Below are 24,003 nucleotides of genomic sequence, written 5' to 3'. Positions count from 1 at the left end.
TATAAAAGTTATTATACCGCTGCTATATATACCAGTGAGCACAAAAAGAATTTCATATATTATAGAAACAAAAGAAATAACTGCAAACGAAATATTAATAAAATGCTTGAAACGTGCTTTCACAACCACCATCTTAAAAACCAGAATTTAATAAGGTAAATTGAAAATTGACTGGAAAATGTCAGCCCTGTATACAGGGTAATCCAGCTGCGTCTTTCCACTCCATCTTTACGACGTCTACCACCTGCCACCATCCACCGTCCTTAACCGCGATCAACGACCAGAAGGCCGAAGAAATATCGCGTTCGACAGCCTTAACGATGGAAATACGTGCTTACCGGGTAGCTCCAAGAAATTGGAGGTCCTTCGTTGCCTGGCGCGGGGGTGAGCGCTGAAGTTCAACGGACCCACGTTCTCATTGCTGACGTTCGACAAATTGGAGCACTGGCTGTCGCGGGAACCCCGTCTGGACGCGAGGTAGGCTGCAACACAGAAACGTCTCGGGCAATTTCATCAAATGCCGGTGGGGAATTCGCGTCGCGTACAAGGTTCAAAGGGATCTGTCGCGAATAAAGGCGATCTAGAATCCCTGGTAATTGCTCGACGCCGTTCTTAATGCTCGTGAAACGCGCCGAACGACGATTGCTCGCGACCATGGCGATGACCGTTAACCCCTGACTTTGAGCCTGTTCCAACGCGTGAGCAAATGCCGTGCGCCCAGCCCAAGGGATTAAAGATCGAACGGTATTACAGGATTAATCGCTCGAAATACGGGGATCAGCCTTTCGTTCCCGTCGGCAAAAAGAAAGTTGCCGATGGCAAGGGAAAAAAGGAACACGAGTGGGAAAGGATACCGGCTGGAACGAATAGGACGAAAGCTGGTTTTATTCGCAGCCTTTAAACGAAGATCCAATTGGGATTGGTAAGACGGTCTGGGGAAAATGATTACGTCGAGCCAACTTTTAGTTTCTCGGTAGCCCTTTCCTTTGTCTGCCGCGTGACGAGATTAAGTACAACGCGAAAGGCTGAGTAACAGATTATGGAAAATACGTGACACGAGACTCGAAGAACAAAGCGACTAACTCTGAAACGTACGGGCTAATAACGACGTTGTTATTAATTCCAGCGAAGCGGAGATAGGAAGAACATCATGCACGGTAAGATGGTTTAAAGCGTTGTAATTATGATCTCTGTGCCGTGTAGCCGCGAGAAAACGGGGACGAAGTTTATACAGAACAGAATACTCTGACTTTAAGAACAATGGGATATTTCAACCGGTAAGCAAATTGCGTTCTCGCTGGTACCAACGAGCCGAGAAGCGCGCCTGGCGTTTCCGAAATATATGGAAAATTCCACTCCTGTTATCTTTGACGAATCTGACTTTTTCGAACAACTGTGTCACGTGGCCGAGTCGTTGTTCACGTTTAGCTCGATTACGAAACAATTGTCGTCGATTACAAATTGATTAAAAAATTTAACTTCGGAAGTCGCGTGGCTCGTTACCGTGTTGCACGCTTCGAACGACTCGGGGGAATCAGCGCGAGATGCTACCAGCATTAATTAAAACCGATAATCCTGCCATCGCACGTGACATTAAAAAGAAAGGGAGGGGAGAGGAGAAGGAGGAATCAGTAAAACCGATGGAGTAATGGCTAATGATTTTAATCCTATCGACAATCCCCCTCGTTGATCGCCACGCGAGAGAACATTGTTCCGCAGATGCTTCAACGACTGAATAATTAGAGGTGTCCGGAAAACGATGTATCTCATTACGAGATAATATAATTTGCGATTTCACTGGACACGAGACCCGCCCACGCGATAACGAATCGATAATTAACTCTCTTTCCCTCGTGCAACGATAGCCCCGTTAATTGAATCTTTTCCGCGCTCGTTGCACTTTGCAAAGTCTTTTAAAATACGATTCCGGAGATTCTTTCGACGAGAGAATTGCGAGTCGACAATACGCTCCCGAAGATTGACCCATTTTGATAGAATAAATTTTCAATTAAGACTTCCATGCTGTTTTTAAGCGAACTTTTGACAAATACAACAGAGAACAACCTTATTAATATCCTTCGAAAAACTTTGCTGGAAATGAATTTTATATTGTTCGAGACTAACAATAAGCGCACCGATGTGTCCCCTTGTGTCATGATTTATTTTACTCACCGAGACCACCCTTCATGGAGCCTCTTCTTCGAGGGCTAGAGAGCAAAGTCACCTCCGTATCCGCGTCCCCCATATCAGTCAAGTCGCTGGTCGATCTCCTCGACATATTTTTTCCATTTCTCCCATAAACATCCTCCGTGTTCTCGCTTTGACTCTTGCTAGATTCGTTTAAGCATCCTTGACTGCGATTAAAATGACTGCTCTTCTTGCTACCCTTCTTACTATTCGGACTGTCATTTTTATCTCGGAAAGATCCTTCTACGCAAGACGTTCCGGATCCATTAGTCTTGTAATTCACGTTGCTCTGATGATCCATATTCATTTCAGAGTGCTTTGGACTAGACGATCCGTGAGTCAAAGAGGTGACGATAGTCGGAGACATGGGATTTTTAGAACCACTCAATCCGAAACAAGAACTTTTACGATGATCGAAAGATTTCAGGTTTTTGGAACCGAAATTCGAGGAACTAGGAGACCTGACTGGCACTATAGGCGAGACAGAGACCGGACTCCTTGGCGGATAACTCATAGTCTTCCCCAAATTTTTTCTACACTCGGAGAATTGAAAAATAGGAGATTTTCTATTCGGTGAGTGCAACAGGTCCGGGGTCGGACTCTTTGGACTCCTACATCCCTGACGAACGTAATAACTCGGACTTCTGGGTCCTCGATCGGGCTCGTTCAATCGTCCAAACTCCTCGAAATCGAAATTTGTATTGGGTGTCTCCGGATAGTATTCCGGAGGGAACTCAAAAACCAATGGCGTGCCCGGTGATTTGCCCACAGACAACTGCGTGGGACTTCTGCGTCCACCGATCGGGATTTGAGGTAGTTGCGGTAGCTGACGGGGACTTCGCGGGGATTTTAGATGTATCGATTGTCCGGGACTGTTTGTCGCCATCTCAGCTCGATAATTCGATGAATGTCCTTGCTATTCCTTTTGATCCTAGCTTGTCCTTTGCCTAGTATTTTTTCCTGCCTTCGTGAGTTTCTTCTTTTTCTAATTTACCAAGCGAAAGCAGAAAGCTCCTCTGCCATTGCGTTTCCACAATGATGATGAAACGCGATACTCTTTGTTGTGCCGGCTCGCCACGAGTCTTCTCCGAACAGCGCGCCAACCTTCCGGAGTGGATTGAATTTTCATCTCCGCGCCCAATTGTCGAGTTGCTCTCCCTTCTACGATGGTTCTCGAGTCTTTTCCTTTTACGCACTGCTATTACGGAATGACGCGGTGATTCGGAGAATAGCCCAAAGGATGAGAAAGGATCTCCGAGAATTCATCTGCAGACAAAGAGATTAAAGGACACGCTGGACACCTCGAACTCTTAAAAAAAGGATAGTCCGATGAACGCTTCGTATCACATTTGCAATTCGAAGAAGCCACTCAAATAGAAATCGAGAACGTTGATATTATCGTGCTACAAGAATTAAAAAAATATCCTGTTATAAACATAATACAAAATTTACTTTTCAATGGTAAATAACAACGTCAACGAGCGTCGAAGAGTATTTTTTTGCGATTGGTATATAAAGGACAGCAGAGATGCCAACAAACTTTTGTTCCTGACACAGCTACGGTTTCCTAAGGTCAAACAGATCTCTTCAAACACCGTGGACGCTTGCCTTCGCCATCGAAGGGAACCGAAGTGCGGCAACGCGACGATTCGCCTGGTAAACGATCGACTTGCGGGGAAACAAGTGTAAATAAAAAGAATCTCGCGAAGATATTTTATTTCCCTTCAGCTGTCGTAAATTTCTTTCTCGTTTCAAACCAATGATAAAAGGGAAGCCTCGACTAAAAGAGAATCAACTCATCCACCGCGATGTTTCGCTCAAACGCAAAATTTATATGAATACTCTTGCGCGCGGTAACGTGAACCTCTGCAATAATTTCCTAAAAACCGGGCATGCAGCGTTTCTCTTTCGTTTTTGCTGGTTAATTTCCAACCCATCTGAAATCGATATTACGAACTGTGAGCTCGTAGTTGCACTGTGTTTTCAATTTCTTTTTATTTAACTAGATTTTAATTAATATGTGAAAATATTGCAATAAGTTACGAATTTAATACGAGTTATTGACAGGAGCTCGTGCTGACGTATCTCCACCTAAAATAGTCCAACATTCTAAGTGCTCGTGCCGCAATTATCGTCCTCGATTCGACAAACAAACATTTGAGAGACTTCAATCTCACCAGTCGCTTCGGTTTGTCACCGAAGAATTAACCTGTTGATCGTAACCGCTCGAGAGATATCTTCACGCTACATTGTTCCAACTTCTTCGGTAAATTCCAAATTTTTCTCTTCAATCCGAACGATCTTGTTAGAAACCAACGTTCCGTAAACTGTCGAAAATTGACAGCACGAGGAAAGCGGAGGACGTTATGTCGAATAACGGAGCACGAAACCACGGAGCTACCTCTTCGACAGAGGCTACCGCGTTACTGAGGGGTTGGAGCGTACGGACCGCCATCTCCACCCCGCCAGCGACTTCACCCTGCTCGACCGCCCACCTCCAGCGTCCCCGGGGCTTCCTTTCTCTTCGCACGTGTCTCTTTATCAATTCGATCCATTTCGCTTCCGTGACTCCTCGGGATCTCCGTAGGTCGCCACCTGATGATGGATTTCATCTTATCGTTGAAGGAATAAAATAACGGTACAAGTAGAGAAGTAAATGTCACGTATTAGAGCACTCTTTTGAGGTCCATTATTTTCCAAGAACAGCTTAGTTCAATGAAAGATAATGCTATTTAACAGAAGCTGTTTATGTAAGAGAATAGATGGATATCAGGGGAATGACGTTTGATTTGAAATCGATAGCGCAAATATTCCATTGAATCGATTTCTCTATCCACGTTGAAGATTTCCGCCTATGAATTGTGCTTGGTGTTTGGTAATCCGTTATTACCATTCTCGAAGAATGTTTGCCAGCGTCCGTTAAACATACATGTTTAAGGCACAAAGGGAAACAACCGGAACTAATTACTAATGTATGAATTGATACATATTTCACCTTAATATCAACAGACAGTTCGTATTCATAATAAACCTGTTGCCAAGAGAATACGAACTTGCGATACGATTTTGATATTTGAATTAAGAGTACAAACAACGAGTTGTTCTTGCAAATCAGAAAATTTTGCAACGATAAACGGTACATCTCGACGCTGGCTTTTTCCTAATCCCATGCACGGTGAAGTTTTATTGGAACGATGGAAATTTTATTCGCCAAGCGGATGCAAAGGCGCGCAGCTTTCCCAAGGGAAATTGGATTCTCGTGTAAAACCGCAGATACTTACTAACATGGTAACGGTCCCTTTAGGGTAATCGATGGTTCACGACGACACACTATATAAACGTTCGCTGAGATTGCGCTCGAATTTGCACCGCAACGTGTGGTAGCTGCTCACGGATCAACCCCCGTGCTTGCGGTCAAACTTCGGCAAACACGACCAACAGGTAAACGTCGAATGAGATTGTCAGAAACAGACGCGATACAGTAATTTTCAAAGTGGAAAATTGCCCTCGAAACACGGTCGATGATCGGAAATATTACTTGTTGATCCACCTTCGTCGCATTTATCAATTTTATATTCTACGTTAAAATTATAAGAGTACGTTCGATATTGACTTGTGTTTACGACGCGTGATCAAGCAGATTTCCAACTAAAGTCAATCTCATTGACTTTCAATCATTGACTCGATATTGTTCATTACATGTGTGGCTTAAGAACGATTCGAAGGTATTGAAATGTCATGAAATGTCATCATTATTTATCAGATCGTGCGGGAGCAGCGAAGAAACGAACTGAATTCGTACAAGTTACGCGCTGACGAGAAAAGCGAATCACGCGCCCTTAAAATATCGATTGCCTCTTCTTGAGGATAGTTTCGACTGATTGCCAGTAGAAAAATCGTGACTATTATTTCAAACATCGACGCAGCGCGTCTTTTAAACCATAACTTTCATAAACTCAATAGCGATTCTTACTCTGTGCGCAAAAAATTATAAACTATTGCCTATCCAAACTAATCTAATGGCAAATTATCATGTTCCTGGTATTTAAAAAATCGCCGGTATCACTAACTGCCAGATATCATGTCGATAGTGACGCCATATCCTCGCTTTTATCTACCGATTCCAATCCCGATAATATAACTGTTTTAGTATCAATGTGAAACAAAAATTCAATTCAATCGATGGTCAAGTGAGACCTGGATGATTTATAAACTGTGCTCTGTGAAAGTTCTTCTCACGCGGTGAGAAAATTCTCAGGAAGAATTTCTCACACGGTAAAAAAAATTTGGCGTTGTGAATCACCAGTACTGAGCGTTCCCTATACGCCATGCCGTCGTTGAAGCTATTTGGCGTGACATTCGATCGATTAAACGCCACATATATGCCCGGTGAAACTGTCAGTGGAAAAATTATCCTAGACACAATAAAAGAGAAGCAGGTTAGAGGTGAGTTATTGCGGTTGTGAAACGCGATAGAACTTTCAAACGCGCCGCGTTCACAGGAATCGTCTTCGGCTTTTAACTATGTAGTACATATATAGTTTTCGAATTTACAGTCATTTCAAACTAAACGTGATGTGGTAATTGATAATTACAATACCAATGTGAATTCGATATGAGAAACTGATATCTCTGTAAACAATCACATTCTTGTATTGTTCTGCTTTGCGGTAAACTGCTTTACTACGTTTAATCTGAAACAACCGTTACAGTAGCATAATCCTGTTTTCGGCAACGTTAAACGTACGCAGCTACAAAGGAAACTCGCACGTTCTTTAATTACGTTGCCAACGAGACATACGTATAAGCCTATAAAATTGTCGTGTACCTAATTTCTGTGCGATTTCTCAACGAATTCTGCAAACAGTAAAAATTGTGTGTCGTTGAAAAAAAATTACGAAATGTGGATCATTGGTAGTTTCACGATTAATCGTCTGTAGTTGAAGACGTCAGTGTACAAATAATATTGTAGCATGAAACCATGTAATCATTATTTCACTTCTATTCGAAAAATTGCACAATTCTAATTAGGCGCGTAAGTAAATCGTTATTGATAATGAATTGATAATGAATCAGTCTAATGAGATGAATCAGTCTGATAAGATTATTGTCTTCGTATCGAACATATATCCAGAGATAAATAGAAGTCGATTATAAATTTATCTAAAATCTGATTGATTCTTGATTATAGGACTATATGTTAGTACGAAGGGGATATCGTATGTCCATTGGTCCGAAAGTAATTCATTAGATGGTTCGAAGTCGCGAACCTATAGCAAGTCGGAGGAATACTACCATTTCAAGTACAACATATTTGGTACACAGGATTGTGAGTGAAAGTTTTCAAGTTCGGGAGATTTAAATATTTGAGCAAGACGATGATCAGTGTTAACGATAAACAGAAGATAACGAATGAAATCTACGAAATTCAAAATAGTAACGAGCTTATCAATTTTCCAGGTCAGGCAGAGCATAAAATCCCCCACGGACATAACGAGTATAAATTCAGGTTCCGATTGCCCAATGATATACCATGCAGCTTCGAGCACACGAATGGGTACATAAGATACACGGTAAAAGCCGTGATCGATAGACCATGGAAGTTCGATCACGAATGTAAAGCAGCGTTCACCGTAGTTTCGGATTTAAACTTGAACCTTTATCGTGAAAAATGCGTAAGGAATTGATATTCATTTCTAGAATAATGTGCAAACGTAATTAACGATTTATTCTACTTCTCGCACAGTTTGGAATCAACGATGGAATAAGGAAAAGTTTCAAACGCATGTGCTGCTGCAGACAAGGCTCGATGGATTTGCAGATCACAGTGCCTTCCTCTGGATACGTACCAGGGCAGACGATAAATACAACGCTGAATTACATGAATTACTCGAATGAACTGATTACGAAAGTCAGCATGACATTATTACGAGTGAGTGGTGGTTGAAAATGGTCGAGATAGCAATTTCTCCAATGCCGAAGCATTTTTTTGTTTCGTCCTTCGTCTGTTCCTTTCCTTCTTGCAGAAACTCCAATTTTGCGCGACATCGAAGACATTGAATAATATCAAAGTAATAAAAAAAGCGAGCGATTTTGGACCATTTCCGAAAAGTGGGCAAATAACGACGGAGATTTTGGTACCACCTATAGCACCCTCTTATCTTCAACATTGTAAAATAATAAACTTAAATTACGAGTTGATCGTCTCTGTTCACATTTCGGCAACGTAAGTAATACGCATTGAAAATGGATTACTATCGTAATATCAATAATAGAAACAAGTATGATATCAAAGATATAAGTTAATAACTGTGACGCAATGTAATAATCGCGATTTACTTTCTAAAATCTCAATTATGTTCATCGATGATTTCGTTTATGCATAAAATCAGGTGTTCTAAAATTAAGAGAACTTATCCTCTTCTGATCGGAACGATACCATTATACTATTCGTCTTTCCCATCTCCGTACAACGTCGTACCCTGTTCCTCAAACTCAGATGTGGCAAAGCCCGCGATAATGCCAGTTCCAATGACGATGCCAGAACAAGCAAGTGCAGCAAATATTCCGACAGCTCCAACACAAGATCTAGCTAACAGTTCTTCGTTCAACCTGGATATACGTAAGAAATGAATAATCTGTGTTTAATATATGCAAAAGAAAATGGAGTAGCAAGTTAGTGGGCATTACCTTTCGTCTCTTGTTTAGCACCACCATCCTACAAAGAATGTATGTCTGGAACTCAAAACATTAGAGATCACAATGAGTCGGATTTCGTATACGGTGCGAATACCTTTTTTGCGCCTAGATATCCTGTGTTTGACTATCCAGCACTAAGTAAGATCATGAATTCATTAGGAAGCAATCTAAGTGTTTTCAATTGTAGAATAAATTATCACTTGAATTTCTTTCTTCCAGGTCTATCCAAATGAATGGAAGATTATAGCGAGTGGGAATTGATTACTTGCGTGCCTAAGTCGTTCCAACAGGTGCCAACAGGTGAAAAGCTACGTTGAAGATTCTCTATATATTTTGATACAAGTTATTAACCGATTTTTACTATTTTATATCTACGATTGTATACACATTTGCACTATGTTTACAAGCATATGAATATACTTTTCGTGCCATCGATTTTCTTTTATGACAGAACCAGCTTGTTTTATTAAAAGCGACTAGATCGAAGAGTTTAATTTACAAAACGATTAATTTAAACGACTATTATCGTGATTCTAATACGTAGAAATTAAGGATATAAGGATCGATATCGTTGAACTGAAATATATCGTTGAAGACGATGGCCAAGGTTGGCTCGGAGGTATTAGAATCATAGGGAGGTCGACAAACGTGCTCCATTAATTCCGCTTCCGCTGAATCCTCTAATACCCCCGTCAGTACAACGAGATTATCTAGCGGGCGAACAAGTGCGAAAAATGATGAGATGAGAGCGATACAAATTGAGGGACAAGTAAACGTATGATTAACATACTGTAATTGAAATTGCGCCAGTCGGATTAAATACTGAATGCCCCTAAAAAATGTGTACGATACAAAGATCGCTGAATCCATGTTCTAATTGATTTCTGTAAAAGTTAGAGAACAAAAGAATTTTCCGGTAATATTATAATGTTAAACGAAATATCGATGTTTTAAATTTACATATTTAATGGCTGAAAAACCGAGAATCGATCACGTTGCGATGCAATTAATTATTAGCAAGCCAATGACATGAAAATTGAAATCGGTCTGTTAAGTTAAATGCCAGTGATAGAGAGTGATCGATGGAAAGAGCATGTCGCGCATTTTGCCCGTCATTGTTCTCGTTCTAGATCGGATTCAACGCAATTCAATGGAAACGAAAGGAAGCAAGGATACTGATCGTAATACGGGAGAGAGTAATCGAGCCGGTGTTCCAGGAACGCGTTCGATTATCGGCTTTGAAATTCCCGAAATTGTAGGCCGTTCGCTCGTGCAACGCGCATTCTATTCAAAAAATATTAGAACGCGATGTGCTTCAAATTTTTCGCCCAGTGCTCTGCATAATCGAGGCACCATACAAATTCTTAATTTTTCAATTTTCGTACGTTTCGCTTCAATTATTTCCTACTGAAACATACTTATAACGAGTTTTCTAAATCGCATACTGTTACGTCGGGCGACCCTCTAGACCAGGCCATACACCGCGGGCCAGACGGGAACCAGATGTCCGCTCTTCCTTCCTGCGTACCCTCAATAGTCTTAAGGACTCATCATAAATCCCAGTAATTTGCTAGCTAAGGTCCTTCAGATCCAACAAACATATGTTTTCCGAATCATTTCTAAAGACTATTGTCTACTACGGCTTGACAAGGGAAAGTTAGTCTTTCTCACGTACGATACTTCCTTCTAGCAACTTTCTATCGAGGGCGGCTAAGACCTTCCTAGTCCACCAATCTTCGTTTATCCAATCAGAAGCAATGTATACTGCCCTCACTTTCCTGACCAAAAATGTCATGAACAAATCCGATGGTCCCGTGCGCTAGACACACCCATTGCTAGCTTTCCTCCAACACAGCATCGTCACTGAACTTTACTTCTTCTGCGACATCAGGAGGGTCAAGTCAACTACTTCTTCTACATCACTAGAAAAGTCAACTACTTGTCCTACAACGCTAGAAAAGTCAACATGTCAGTAACGGGTTAATCAACTATAACAAAACTCTAAGAGAATTGTTCCTATCTTCAACGAATATTGTGCCAGTATATCGTGTCTCTATACGCTAACTCATTGTCGACGATATATATTATAAGCAACGGTGTAACTTAAGTGGAAAAAATATATAATTTATAATTCTCTGAATCACAGTGTTATACTAACTGAAACACCCCTATTATCTTAATGGAAATCAGGGGATCGATCAACTCGTGGTGTCGATAATTATAATCGTAACGGGAATTTACGACTTCCGTTGACTCGCGATTGCGTCTCCCCGCGATTGGTCGAAAATACTGATCCTGCATACAGCGGACCGCTCGATTATCGGCTTTGAAATTCCCGAAATTGTAGATCGTTCGATCGTTCGCTTCTATTCAAAAAATATTAGAACGCGATATGCTTCAAATTTTTCGTCCAGTGCTCTGCACAATCGAGGCACCATACAAATTCTTAATTTTTCAATTTTCGTACGTTTCGCTTCAATTATTTCCTACTGAAACATACTTATAACGAGTTTTCACAATCGCATACACAGAAAAAACATAATTCTTAGCAAGGATTAATTACTTGCTACTATTGACAGAAGTGTTGCTCCTGCGACGCCTCGAGATAATCGAATCACCACGATTAACGACGCCTTTATGGGTGATGCTGAATGCCCGAAGTCTATACAGATCCTCTCCGGCTCTTGGATTGTACGCTTTCTCTGGTAAACTATGTACTCGCGGCCTGATGTGATCCGGCACTGAAACATATTGATAGACAGTTAATTAAAGCCGGGCTATTAGTTCAAAAAGACCAACAAACAAGACAAACAGATATCACTTGGACATTCGATTAATTAGATAGTTATCTTCGTTCTTTGTTTGCTCTCTCGGTTATTCGCCCTTCCGAATTTCAATGAACGTAATGAACGTCAAATCTCTTAAAAATTTATAAGACAAATATATACATGTACGTAGGAAGAGCCGTTTTCACGCATGAAGAAGAAAACAAAAAGGGAAATTTGAAGAATAATTTAATCGAAAAATGCTGTAAAAAGGTACTACAATAGGACTGTCCTCATCGCGTACCAATCGAAGACTGACTGTCTTTCCGCTGTCCGCGCATACACACGATTCAACTATCGAGTCGGTTCGCACTTCAAGATACTTTGTCTTACCGCGGTTAACATTTCTACATACTTACATACATATTGGAAAGTGACGAGATCAATTTTAAGCAAGGATTACACGAACGTTTCATACGCTGCGTGTTACACGCCGACACTGAACATTGCCAGCGTGCTGTGTTTCCCGAATCCGACACGCGCGTGAAAAATGCCTCTGTAGGCCCAATCTTAAAAGCAAAGGATACACGGAAAAAAGTAAATAAACCAATAAAAAGGAGAAAGGCAAAGAGATGGATAAGTGTACATATGGAATTTCTAATTAAGAGTTCAACCACCGGTTTCACCAATACCAATCGTTACCGATCGCAAAAACAAACCCTCGATTTACGTTCGACAAACTAATATAATCTTTTTTCTCTTGCATTTGGAAGTATTCCAATTGCGACAGAATGCACAGTAAATATATCAACGAAGCTTCGAAGGCTTCCCAATTTCCTGTTCGAACAGCTTGCTAACAATTGAAACGTTTTTCCTTCCTACTGACGAACGAAACTTGTATTGAGTGTCTCCGGATACAGTTGTGGAGGGAACTCTAAAACCAATGTCTTGCCCAGTGATTTGCTCACAGACAACTGCGTGGGACTTCTGCGTCCTTCGATCGGGATTTGAGGTGGTGTGGTAGCTGATGGAGACTTCGCGGGGACTTTAAATGTATCGATTGTTCGGGGCTGTTTATCGTCATCTCAGTTCGATAACTCGATGAATCCCTCTTGATCCCTACTTGTCCTTTCTTTAGAATTTTTTCTTGCCTTCGTGTTTTTTCTTCTTTTTTTAATTTACCAAGCGAAAGCAGAAAGCTTCTCTGGCGAGCTCATTGCGTTTCCACAATGATGATGAAACACGATACTCTTTGTTGTGCCGGTTCGCCACGAGTCTTCTACGAACAGCGCGTCAACCTTCCAGAGTGGATTGAATTTTCATCCCCGCGCCCAATTGTCGAGTTGCCCTCCCTTCTACGATGGTTCTCGAGTCTTTTCCTTTTACGCACTGCTATTACGGCATGACGCGGTGATTCGGAGAATATCCTAAAGGGTAAGAAAGGATCTTCGAGAATTCATCTGCAGACAAAGAGATTAAAGGACACGCTGGACCCTTCGAACTCTTAAAAAAAGGACAGTCCGATGAACGCTTCTTATCACATTTGCAATTCGAAGAAGCCACTCAAATAGAAATTGAGAACGTTGATATTATCGTGCTATAAGAATTACAAAAATATCCTGTTATGAACATAGTACAAAATTTACTTCTCAATGGTAAATAACAACGTCGACGAGCGTCGAAGAGTATTTTTTTGCGATTGGTATATAAAGGACAGCAGAGATGCCAACAAACTTTTGTTCCTGACACAGCTACGGTTTCCTAAGGTCAAACAGACCTCTTCAAACACTGTGGACGATTGCCTTCGCCATCGAAGGGAACCGAAATGCGGCAACGCGACGATTCGCCTGGTAAACGATCGACTTGCGGGGAAACAAGTGTAAATAAAAAGAATCTCGCGAAGATATTTTATTTCCCTTCAGCTGTCGTAAATTTCTTTCTCGTTTCAAACCAATGATAAAAGGGAAGCCTCGACTACGAGAGAATCAACTCATCCACCGCGATGTTTCGCTCAAACGCAAAATTTATATGAATACTCTTGCGCGCGGTAACGTGAACCTCTGCAATAATTTCCTAAAAACCGCGCATACAGCGTTTCCCTTTCGTTTTTGCTGGTTAATTTCCAACCCATCTGAAATCGATATTACCAAATGTAAGCTCGTACTTGCTCTGTGTTTATAATTACTTCTTATTTAACTAGATTTTAATTACTATGTGAAAATATTGCAATAAGTTACGAATTTAATACGAGTTATTGACAGGAGCTCGTGCTGACGTATCTCCACCTAAAATATTCGACCATTCTAAGTAATCGTGTCTCAATTATCGACCTCGATTCTACAAGCAAACATTTGAGAGACTTCAATCTCATCACTTGCTTTGATTTATCTCCGAAGAATTAACCTGTTGATCAAAACCGCTCGATTGACACGCCAGATTGTTCCAACTTCTTCGGTGAATTCCAAGTTTTTCTCTTCAGTCCGGACGATCTCGTGAGACTTGAACGTTCCGTAAACTGCCGAAAATTGACAGCAGGAGGAAAGCAACGGTCGTTATGTCGAAAAACGGAGCACGAAACCACCGAGCTACATTTTCGACAGAGGTTACTGCTTTACTGAGGGGTTGAATCGTACGGGTCGCCATCTCCACCCTGCCAGCTACTTCACCCTGCTCGATCACCCACCTCCAACGTCCCCGGCGCTTCCTTTCTCTTCGCACGTGTCTCTTTATTAATTCGATCCATTTCGCTTCCGTGACTACTCTGGATCTCCGTAGGTCACCACCTGATGATGGATTTCATCTTATCGTTGAAGAAATAAAATACGGTTATAAGTAGGGAAATAAATGTCACGTGTTAGAGGACTCTTTGAGTTCGATGGTTTTCCAAGTAGTACGTATTTATAAGCGTAACGGTGAATCGACTGTACGAACAGCGGAGTTCAATGAAAGATAATGGTATTTAACAGAAACTGTTTATGTAAGAGAATAGATGGATATCAGGGGAATGATGTTCAATTTGAAATCAACAGAGTAACTATTCCATTGATTCAATTTGTCTACCCATGTCGAAGATTTCCGTCTATGAATTTTGCACGGTGTTTGGTAATCCCTTATCACCGTGCTCGAAGAATGTTTGCCAGCGTCCGTTAAACATACATGTTTAAGGCACAAAGGGAAACAACCGGAACTAATTACTAATATATGAATCGATACATATTTCACCTCAATATCAACAGACAGTTTGTATTCATAACAAACCTGTTGCCAAGAGAATACGAACTTACGATACGATTTTGATATTTGAATTAAGAGTACAAACAACAAGTTGTCCTTGTAAATCAGAAAATTTTGCAACGATAAACGTTACATCTCGAAGCTGGCTTTTTCCTAATCCCATGCACGGTGAAGTTTTATTGGGACGATGAAAATTTTATTCGCTAAGCGGATGCAAAGGCGGGCAGCTTCTCCAAGGAAAATTGAATTCTCGTATAAAACCGCAGATAGTTACTAACGCGGCAACGATCCCTTTAGGGTAATCGATGGTTCGCGACGACATACTAGATAAACGTTCGCTGAGATTGCTCTCGAATTTGCACCGCAACGTGTGGTAACTGCTCACGGATCAACCCCCGTGCTTGCGGTCAAACTTCGGCAAACACGACCAACAGGTAAACGTCGAATCAGATTGTCAGAAACAGACGCGATGCAGCAATTTTCAAAGTGGAAAATTGCCCTCGAAACACGGTCGATGATCGGAAATATTACTTGTTGATCCACCTTCGTCGCATTTATCAATTTTATATTCTACGTTAAAATTATAAGAGTACGTTCGATATAGACTTGTGTTTACGACGCGTGATCAAGCAGATTTTCAACTAAAGTCAATCTCATTGAAAGACTCGATATCGTTCATTACATATGTGGTTTAAGAACGATTCGAAAGTATTGGAATGTCATGAAATGTCATCATTATTTATGAGATCGTGGGGGAGCAGCGAAGAAACGAACTGAATTCGTACAAGTTACTCACTGACGAGAAAAGCGAATCACGCGCCCTTAAAATATCGATTGCCTCTTCTTGAGGATAGTTTCGACTGATTGCCAGTAAGAAAATCCTGACTATTATTTCAAACATCGACGCAGCGCGTCGTTTAAACTATAACTTTCATAAACTCAAAAGCGATTCTTACTGTGTGCACAAAAAATTGTATACTATTCCCTATCCAAACGGATCTAGTAGCAAATTTCATGTGCCTGGTATTTGAAAAACTCCGCTATCATTAACTGCCAGATATCACATCAATAGTAACGTACATATCCTCGCTTCTATTTATTGATTCCTATCCCAATAATATTCCTCAATCGCCTTGTTTGTTGTTTTAGTATCAATGTCAAACAGAAATTTGAATCAGTCAACGATCGAGTGGGAGCTGGATGATTTATAAACTGTGCTGCGTGAAAGTTGACGATTTCAGTTTCTTACACGATAAAGAAAATTTGGCACTGTGAATCACCAGTACTGAACGTTCCTTAAACAATATGGCATCTTTGAGGCAATTTCGCATAATATTCGACAAAGCAAGCGCCACATATGAGCCCGGTGAAGTTGTCAGTGGAAAAATTATCATAGACACGACAAAAGAGAAGTATATTAAAGGTGAGTTATTGCGGTTGTGAAACGCGATAGAACTTTCAAACGCGCCGCGTTCACAGGAATCGTCTTCGGCTTTTAACTATGTAGTACATATATAGTTTTCGAATTTACAGTCATTTCAAACTAAACGTGATGTGGTAATTGATAATTACAATGCCAATGTGAATTCGATATGAGAAACTGATATCTCTGTAAACAATCACATTCTTGTATTGTTCTGCTTTGCGGTAAACTGCTTTACTACGTTTAATCTGAAACAACCGTTACATTAGCATAATCCTGTTTTCGGCAACGTTAAACGTACGCAGCTACAAAGGAAACTCGCACGTTCTTTAATTACGTTGCCAACGAGACATACGTATAAGCCTATAAAATTGTCGCGTACCTAATCTCTGTGCGATGTTCCAACGAATTCTGCAAACAGCAAAAAACGTGTTTCGTTGAAAAAAAGTTACGAAATGTGGATCATTCGTAGATTCACGATTAATCGTCTCTAGTTGAAGATATCGGTGTACGAGTAACATTGTAGCATGAAACAATGTAATCATTATTTCACTTCTATTCGAAAAATTGCACGATTCTAATTAAGCGCGTAAGTAAATCATTATTTAATCATGCTAGTGAGATGAACCAGTCTGACAAGATTATTGCTTTTTTATCGAACTTGTATCCAGAGATAAACAAAGATCGATTATGAAGTTATCCAAGATCTGCTTGACTCTCGATTATAGGACTATATTTCATTGCAAACGGATCAGCATTTGTTCATTGGTTGGAAAATGATGCACTAGATGACGTAAGGACGCACAGCTGTATCAGCAATGAGGAATATTTCAATTTCCAGCATGATCTATTGGGTATTCCAGAATGTGAGTAACAGTTTCCAAAAGATTTAAATATTTGAGCAAGATGGTGATCAGTGTTCATGACAAACAGAAGATATCGAATGAAATCTACGAAATTCAAAATAGAAACGTGCTTATCAATTTTGCAGCCCAGGCAGGGCATAAAATCCCCTACGGACATAACCAGTATACATTTAGCTTCCGATTGCCCCGTGATATACCATGCAGCTTTGAACATGACACGGGGTACGTAAGATACACGATAAAAGTCGTTCTCGAAAGACAAGGAAAGGACGATCACGAGTGTAAAGCAGCGTTCAGCGTAATTACGTGTTACGACTTGAACCTTTATCGTGACAAATGCGTAAGAAATTAATATTCATCTCTAGAATGATATACAAACGTATTTCAAATTTACGAATTATTCTATTCTTCGCACAGTTCGCAATCCACGATGAAACGAACAAGAATTTCAATTGCTTATGCTGGATCGGGCAAGGCTCGTTAGGTTTACAAATCATGGTGCCTTGCGCTGGATACGTACCAGGGCAAATAATAACTACAACGGTACATTACACGAGTACCCCGAATATACCGATTAGGAAACTGAGCACAAAATTATTACGAGTAAGTGATGGTTGAAAATGATCAAGATACTAATTTCTATAATGCCGGGTCACTATTTCGTTTCGTCTTTCGTCTATTCCTTTTCTTCTTGCAGACAGCCCATTTTCGCACGTCAACTAATACAATGATTCATAAAAAAGTAATAATGAAAACTAGGCATTCACCACCATTTCCGGCACATGGCCGCCTATCATCGGAGATTTTAATACCAGCAATACCACCCTCTAATCTTCAATATTGTGGCATAATAGATTTAGAGTACGAGTTGGTCGTCACTGTTCACGTTTCGGGACCGTAAGTAACACTGATTGAAAGTGGATAATACTTTCAGCTATTTTTATTGCTTCATATCAGATTACTATCGTAATATTAATACTCGAAGCAATTACGATATCAAAGATATGAGATATAATAACCATGACGCAATATTATAAGCGTGGTTTACTTTCTAAAATCTCAATTATATTCATCGATGATTTCGTTTATGTGTAAAATCAGGTATTCTAAGATGAGGAGACATTACCCTATTCTGATCGGAACGATACCATTACATCGTCCAGCTTTGAGACTTCTGCATAGCGTCGTACCCTGCTCCACTCCATTTGTAGCACAGCCGGCTGTACTGGCACCACCATCGATGCCAGGACAATCAAGTGCATCGGATATTCCGTTACGAGATCTAGCTTCCACTTCTTCAGCTTACCTGGATATACGTAAGAAATAAATAAATCTGTGTTTAATATATGCAAAAGAAAATGGAGTAGCAAGTTAACGAGCATTACCTTTCGTCTCTTGTTTAGCACAACCATCCTACGAAGTAGGTTTATCTGAAACTCCAAGCATTAAAGACGTGAATGAATCGGAATTAGTATTGGGTGTGAATACTCCTTTTTCGCCTAAGTATCCTGTGTACAACTATCCAGCACCAAGTAAGATCATGAATTCATTAGGAAACAATCTAAGTGATTTTAATCGTAGAGTAAATTTTCTGTTGAATTTCTTGTCTTCCAGGGTTACCCAATGAAAGATTATAGGAAGTGAGAGTTGATTAGCTGCGTGCCTAATTCGTTCGAAACATAACAATGTTCACCAACAGGTGAAAAGCTACGTTGAAGTTTCTGTATATGTTTTGATACAATTTATTAACTGACTTTTACTATTTTATACGTATGATTATATACACATTTGGACTATGTTCACAAGCATATAAATATAGTTTTCATGTCAAAAGAAGTGTACATTTTGTTATTGCCAGTTGAAGTTAGAAGGCATTAGGGAAAAGCAACAGTTTTACGAAAATGATATATTTACACAATTTATTTTTATATCTCAACATTGTCATATTGTAATCATAATCATCATCGAGTCATATTATAATTATTAAAAGGAGACAAAAAGGAAAAGTTGAATATTATCTTTAAAAAGGTGAACGAGGAAAATTTCGTGACAAAAAGTAGCAGTATAAAAGGAATGAGAGATTCGTCGGAAAACCTTGGTAAATCAATAGATCGCAAATCGGTCGTTCTCAAAAAGGTTTGGATAAAGAGAAGAGTAAAAAACTTACAATAGCTCTTGAACACCTCTACTCGTGTAACATAAGTGGTTAAGAATATGGAGGAAAGCTTATCAACAAGTTGCAAACTTATCTCGAATCATCACTCATATAACATTTACTCTAAAGTGTATACAGCTCTTGATACTTTAGCAAATACACACGGTACAATTCACATTTTAATCACCAAATGCCCGAGAAACGTGTCATTGTAGGAACTGAACCCAACCATCTTAATGTTAAAGGCTGTCTTAAATACTGTGAACAGACACGGTCGTCATTCTTTTTTCTTTGCTTTTCAAGTACGACTTGCTATCGGATGACTGTGAAAACTTTTCGTTCGCTCATAGAACGAATCGAGCAAAATAATTGATATGTGATCGAACACACTTCGAAAATAATGTTCAATACAGCTATTAACGGAGGCTAGACAAAGTCAATTCCAATTGTACCTTTATAGTTCATTGTGGCTGGTCCCATTACGTGCGTTTATGTTGTACATAATTACAACAATCGTTCTTAATTAACTCGTTCCAAATTAGTTCGTTAATATCGTCAAGATAAAAACTCCACTCGAGCGTCAATTTGTTGTTTCTAAATAATCATACAATCATAACAATGTTCACGAGAACATCCGACGCAATTAAAAAAAGACAGAAAAAATTGTGCTACAACAATTTGTTTGTACGATTTTGTTTCCAATATGCTTCAAGTATAGGAAACGAATGTGTAATCCTAAATTGGCATTCAGTATCGTAGAAGTACTCGTGGTGTTTAAAAATGAATTCAAAAATCGTAAATATACGTAATGGTATCGTTCTAAATGGTAAATACATCTAATTTTTGTTTGATAATTATCGTAAGGTATACCAAACAATATTATACCAAAAGTAATTTTTAGGAAAAGAAAAGAAAATAAGAAGAGTCAAGAATTGAATCAAATATATTAAGAAATAAGAAAAGAATAAAGCAAAATCATAATTCATCAACTTACGAGAAGTATAAAATTAGTTCTTCGAAGTAAAAGTAGCAAAAGTTCTTGGACTCGCGATTATATAACAAATAAAATGATACTTTTATATTTTTGTGTACAACACGTATCAATACATATGTTCTTGACTCGATAATGTTCCTGACATTTTTGCCTTTAACTCTGATTATTCTGATCCATCGGGAGGGGAAAGGAACTGTGCGCTCCGACTTTACAAAAATTTGTTTCGCTTATATTACAATAACCTTCCCTCGATTTAAGACATTCAACCCTTAATATATTATTATCATAAATAAATTTGGTCTATCGGTAATATTGTGAATACGCCGGTATAAATACTGGCAGTATTTGGTTAAGTAAAAAAATCATGATCACTAGAAGAGGTAACTGGTACCGACTGAATAAAAGATGAACGAAACAATTATTCTCGTGCCAATTGCGAATATTAACCGGTGAGAAACGACACGATCTATCAATCCACGAACACTATATTTGGTTGAATATATATACACGATTGTTTCTTAAACTACAAGAGATACCACAGATATATCCACACAAGAGTTGTTTTATATCCCAATAATTTGAGGAATAATCGTGTATATACACCTAACTAAACATACTGTCGATAATAAAAGAGAGCAATAAACGACACGCATGTTACAACTTCCAGTAAACTTGATTTAACATTCTTTCATGGGATTATCGGGGTATTGCAGATCTATTCACGATACGATCTAAATTTCTTGCTCTCCTATATTAACACATTGGCTTACAATTACAGTATCATAAACTCTTATTTCTCGAATATATTTAGTTTTTATATTACAATAAAATATTGCTCTATCCTCCGTAAAGAAGAAAACGGTAAAAAGGTTGCGCTTATCCAATATTTGGTACAGATTTAAGAAATTTTAATGCCTCGTGAACAGATCTACTATGGGACCACCGATAGGAAAATATAGTGAGACAGTAGATCCATTTTAAAAACAGCAGTTGTAAAGATGTCTTTTAACATTTCCATTTGATCCACAAAACTGTCCCGTGTATTGTAAACTATGGTGACCCACTTATTAGTTTCTGCAGCACTTTGTTTTAAAAAAATAATCAATGTGTTGTCGCCACCGCATGGCGCAACGGGTTCAAGACAAACATCAACATTTCGTCTCTACCATATTTGTATACATACATTCAATACAACATTAACATTAACTGAGATGAAGAAAAGGCAATTTACATTGTCGCCGTGTGTTGATCCAAGTCATGAACCAGAGGACACTGAGTTGTGCACACATAGCGTGTGTTTTTTATGGTGTGTGGTATATGTCTTTACATAATCACTTTACATTATTACACTTTTTTTTTAGTCCACACGCTTCCCAATATCCTGGAAAGGGAAGCACAAGTACTAAATTGGAGGAAATATAAGAAATATAGTGAAATTGTCAACCAAATCTAATACATGACCTTACCATAACTATAAGTATAACTTTAACCCTCTCTCTTAATGGCACCTGGTGCTTCTGCTAACCCTTTGACTTTAAGCCGATCAGCAGTTTTAAGAAATGCAGGCAACTGATCTTGCGAAACATTAACTTCTCCTGCATACATAAACTCCAAAATAGCTTGGAGATGGCTGTATGCAACATCTTTTAAAATTATAATAGGATGTTTGGACGGATTTTCCTACAAAAAATTTTAGAAAATTAACACTTACGTCGTATCTCCCAAAAATTACATTTCGCATAACAGGATGATAACATACCTCTAACAAAGACTTAAAATAGGGACTACAAGCAGATAATACCATCTTATGTGCTTTACATGTTTGACCATCACAAGCTAACGTCACATCCGTAAAACTTTTTTCATCTCGTAAGTGTTTAAACGATGATACCATATTAGATTGGAAATCATTCCATTTAAGAAAAAACTGTTGCTGTTCATCTGCCATTGTTGACGACCAATGCACCAATGAACCTCGCTTGGATTTCAAAACTGGAAAAACAAGTTTTAGTAACACACACTGAACTAAAAGCATATAAAACAGAGTAATATAATTATAATAATGACAACGTTATATAAATATCACCATGCATATGAGGCCAAAAACACATATGCACGTTCAATCAAAAAACATTTACAAACATTGTTTAATAACTTAATCACATTGAAACACGTAAACCATGAAATGAATGACAGAATTTCTAGAACGTATACAAGACAATACGTTGGTACCTTGCGTGGAATTTCGTGCAGCAGATTTTGTTTAGGTTAAGCCCAAAACCAATCAGGCAACTCGTGTACGATGCGTTTGAGAATGTTTGGCAAAGCAAAAGTAGAAATAAAAAAGCAAATATTACGCCACGATGCAAATTCCTACTTTAGTATTTGAAAATACTGTGCATGACGTGTTACTTGTATTTTGTCATAACAATACGCGTACATCCTTCGGACCGTTCCGTCAAAGGCAGTCGTGGGCCCAAAACGGCCCAATAATGCGAAACGCGCGAGAAAAATAACCTAACGAAATCTAGTACTTACCTTAATGTCGCGAAGCACTATAGTCTCAGTAGCAATAGTGAATCACAAAAAGAACGTGAAAAATATATATTTCCGAAAAGTTTTTACGCGAATGTTACTAATTTTTTGTTGTGGCTAATATCACGGCGAAGAAATTCGGTTAGATTCGGATCCTTTCGTCGTAGATCGGCTCGCAAATATTATACCGACTGGCTATGATTTCGTATTCCGTCTGAAGATGTCGCTGGCGGCGTTGATTCACGCGCTTGGAGGAATATTCGAAATTCTCTCTACATAAATGTCAATCCAAAATTGTATATCGACGTCATTGCAGAGCATAAAATGCATTCCTAGATATAACATCAAAGAACGCGGTCTCCTGAAACAAAGATAGAACGGTTAAAATCACACATTATAAGGTTCAAATTCCCCTCCCGACGAATCGTTACTCTAAATTTGAACAGAACCGCTCATAATATTTTACGACGAGGATAAAAAAACATTTCGATATCAGAAACATCATTCCATTATTCGTTCCATTCCCGTACAGCTCGCATAAGGATCTCGCATCTACCGCCGATAATATCCTCTCTTACTTTGTTACTGCTAATTGCGCAATCTCACGCAAGCAATTGGACAGATATCGCTACTCGGCTAACTGACAAATCAAATGTGCCCGGTATTAGAAATCGGTTCCGATCGAGTGCCCAACGATGACGGTAACGATAATCGTCAAATCGGTTGTCCTACGAAACAAATCGCGCGTTCTCCATTCGTGTGTATATAGTTATAGCGAACGGAGGCCGCGCGTCATCGAGACGGCGCGTATATACACGTCGAAAGGCAGAAAGAGCGAAACGAAGAAGAAAATCGCGTGGAAAGTCTTCCGATTTCCGTGGAAAATCCGTGGATCGAAAGGACGGCGGATTCGTGTATAAGTTCTTATAAATAGAACCGAGAAAGGCGAGCACCGGAAAAGTTTTCCTGTCGCGCGATGCCGCGACGGGACGACGGCATGTCAACCTGTAAAACGAACAAAGAAAGATTTAACCTAGGAGAGAGGGAAAGAGCGACAGAGAGGGAGGAAGGGAAAATAGAAAGGAGAGGAAAAGAGAAGGAAGGAGCGATCGGAATAAAACGAAGAAAGAGAGAGAGAAAGAAGG

The 24,003-nt window shown here is 39.4% G+C and overlaps 3 protein-coding genes across 11 annotated transcripts in view; 1 reads left to right on the top strand and 2 right to left on the bottom strand.

Annotated features, from left to right (window-relative positions):
• LOC138181705 (uncharacterized) overlaps positions 1-11,737 on the bottom strand; it is a 33,976-nt gene extending 22,239 nt beyond the window's left edge. The window contains exons 1-3 of one of the 4 annotated variants that reach the window (XM_069116784.1): positions 11,450-11,737; positions 2,173-3,453; positions 339-482 (exon numbers count right to left, since the gene is read on the bottom strand). In XM_069116784.1, the coding sequence (XP_068972885.1) occupies positions 339-482; positions 2,173-3,073 (1,045 nt within the window). In that variant the 5' untranslated portion in view covers positions 3,074-3,453; positions 11,450-11,737. Of the gene's footprint in view, positions 1-338; positions 483-2,172; positions 3,454-4,364; positions 4,625-5,077; positions 5,141-5,468; positions 5,601-11,449 lie in introns of those variants that run through there. The other 3 variants (XM_069116785.1, XM_069116786.1, XM_069116783.1) reach the window with 3 other exon arrangements.
• LOC138181710 (arrestin domain-containing protein 17) lies at positions 5,498-19,010 on the top strand. 4 transcript variants are annotated; one of them, XM_069116800.1, is made up of 9 exons: positions 5,498-5,628; positions 6,338-6,633; positions 7,379-7,516; positions 7,648-7,862; positions 7,934-8,119; positions 8,214-8,413; positions 8,580-8,809; positions 8,896-9,024; positions 9,106-9,321. In XM_069116800.1, exons 2-9 carry the CDS (start codon positions 6,516-6,518, stop codon positions 9,117-9,119), a joined length of 1,230 nt encoding a protein of 409 aa, XP_068972901.1. In that variant the 5' UTR covers positions 5,498-5,628; positions 6,338-6,515; the 3' UTR covers positions 9,120-9,321. The 4 variants fall into 4 exon arrangements, with proteins under 4 accessions (XP_068972901.1, XP_068972904.1, XP_068972903.1 ...); XM_069116803.1 differs by lacking the exons at positions 8,580-8,809; positions 8,896-9,024; positions 9,106-9,321 and adding exons at positions 18,276-18,490; positions 18,578-18,706; positions 18,789-19,010 and having other exon boundaries at positions 5,505-5,628; XM_069116802.1 differs by lacking the exons at positions 5,498-5,628; positions 7,934-8,119; positions 8,214-8,413; ... (1 more) ...; positions 8,896-9,024; positions 9,106-9,321 and adding exons at positions 17,592-17,777; positions 17,872-18,071; positions 18,276-18,490; positions 18,578-18,706; positions 18,789-19,010 and having other exon boundaries at positions 6,359-6,633.
• A 68-nt stretch (positions 19,011-19,078) lies between these two features.
• Positions 19,079-23,048, bottom strand: lolal (longitudinals lacking protein-like). 3 transcript variants are annotated; one of them, XM_069116810.1, is made up of 4 exons: positions 22,862-23,045; positions 22,083-22,315; positions 21,790-22,003; positions 19,079-21,704 (listed from the first exon to the last, which is right to left on the bottom strand). In XM_069116810.1, the coding sequence occupies exons 2-3, from the start codon at positions 22,269-22,271 to the stop codon at positions 21,809-21,811; spliced, it is 384 nt and encodes a 127-aa protein (XP_068972911.1). In that variant the 5' UTR covers positions 22,272-22,315; positions 22,862-23,045; the 3' UTR covers positions 19,079-21,704; positions 21,790-21,808. The 3 variants fall into 3 exon arrangements, with proteins under 3 accessions (XP_068972911.1, XP_068972912.1, XP_068972913.1); XM_069116811.1 differs by lacking the exon at positions 22,862-23,045 and adding an exon at positions 22,556-22,808; XM_069116812.1 differs by having other exon boundaries at positions 20,025-20,035; positions 22,862-23,048.
• Positions 23,049-24,003: the final 955 nt, after the last annotated feature.

The sequence above is a fragment of the Bombus flavifrons genome, chromosome 7 (genome assembly GCF_040668555.2).
Source record: "Bombus flavifrons isolate JBK064 chromosome 7, iyBomFlav1_principal, whole genome shotgun sequence".
Lineage (NCBI taxonomy): Eukaryota > Metazoa > Arthropoda > Insecta > Hymenoptera > Apidae > Bombus > Bombus flavifrons.
This window is presented reverse-complemented; position numbering and strand designations above follow the sequence as displayed.

Excerpts from the sequence above, each read along its gene's own strand:
- lolal (XM_069116812.1), bottom strand. The coding sequence starts at position 22,271 with ATGGCAGATGAACAGCAACAGTTTTTTCTTAAATGGAATGATTTCCAA. Across the intron at positions 22,004-22,082 it reads ATTTTAAGTCTTTGTTAGAG|GAAAATCCGTCCAAACATCC; the intron begins GTATGTTATCAT and ends AATTTTTTGTAG.
- LOC138181710 (XM_069116800.1), top strand. The coding sequence starts at position 6,516 with ATGCCGTCGTTGAAGCTATTTGGCGTGACATTCGATCGATTAAACGCC. Across the intron at positions 7,863-7,933 it reads ACCTTTATCGTGAAAAATGC|TTTGGAATCAACGATGGAAT; the intron begins GTAAGGAATTGA and ends CTTCTCGCACAG. Across the intron at positions 8,120-8,213 it reads TCAGCATGACATTATTACGA|AAACTCCAATTTTGCGCGAC; the intron begins GTGAGTGGTGGT and ends TCCTTCTTGCAG.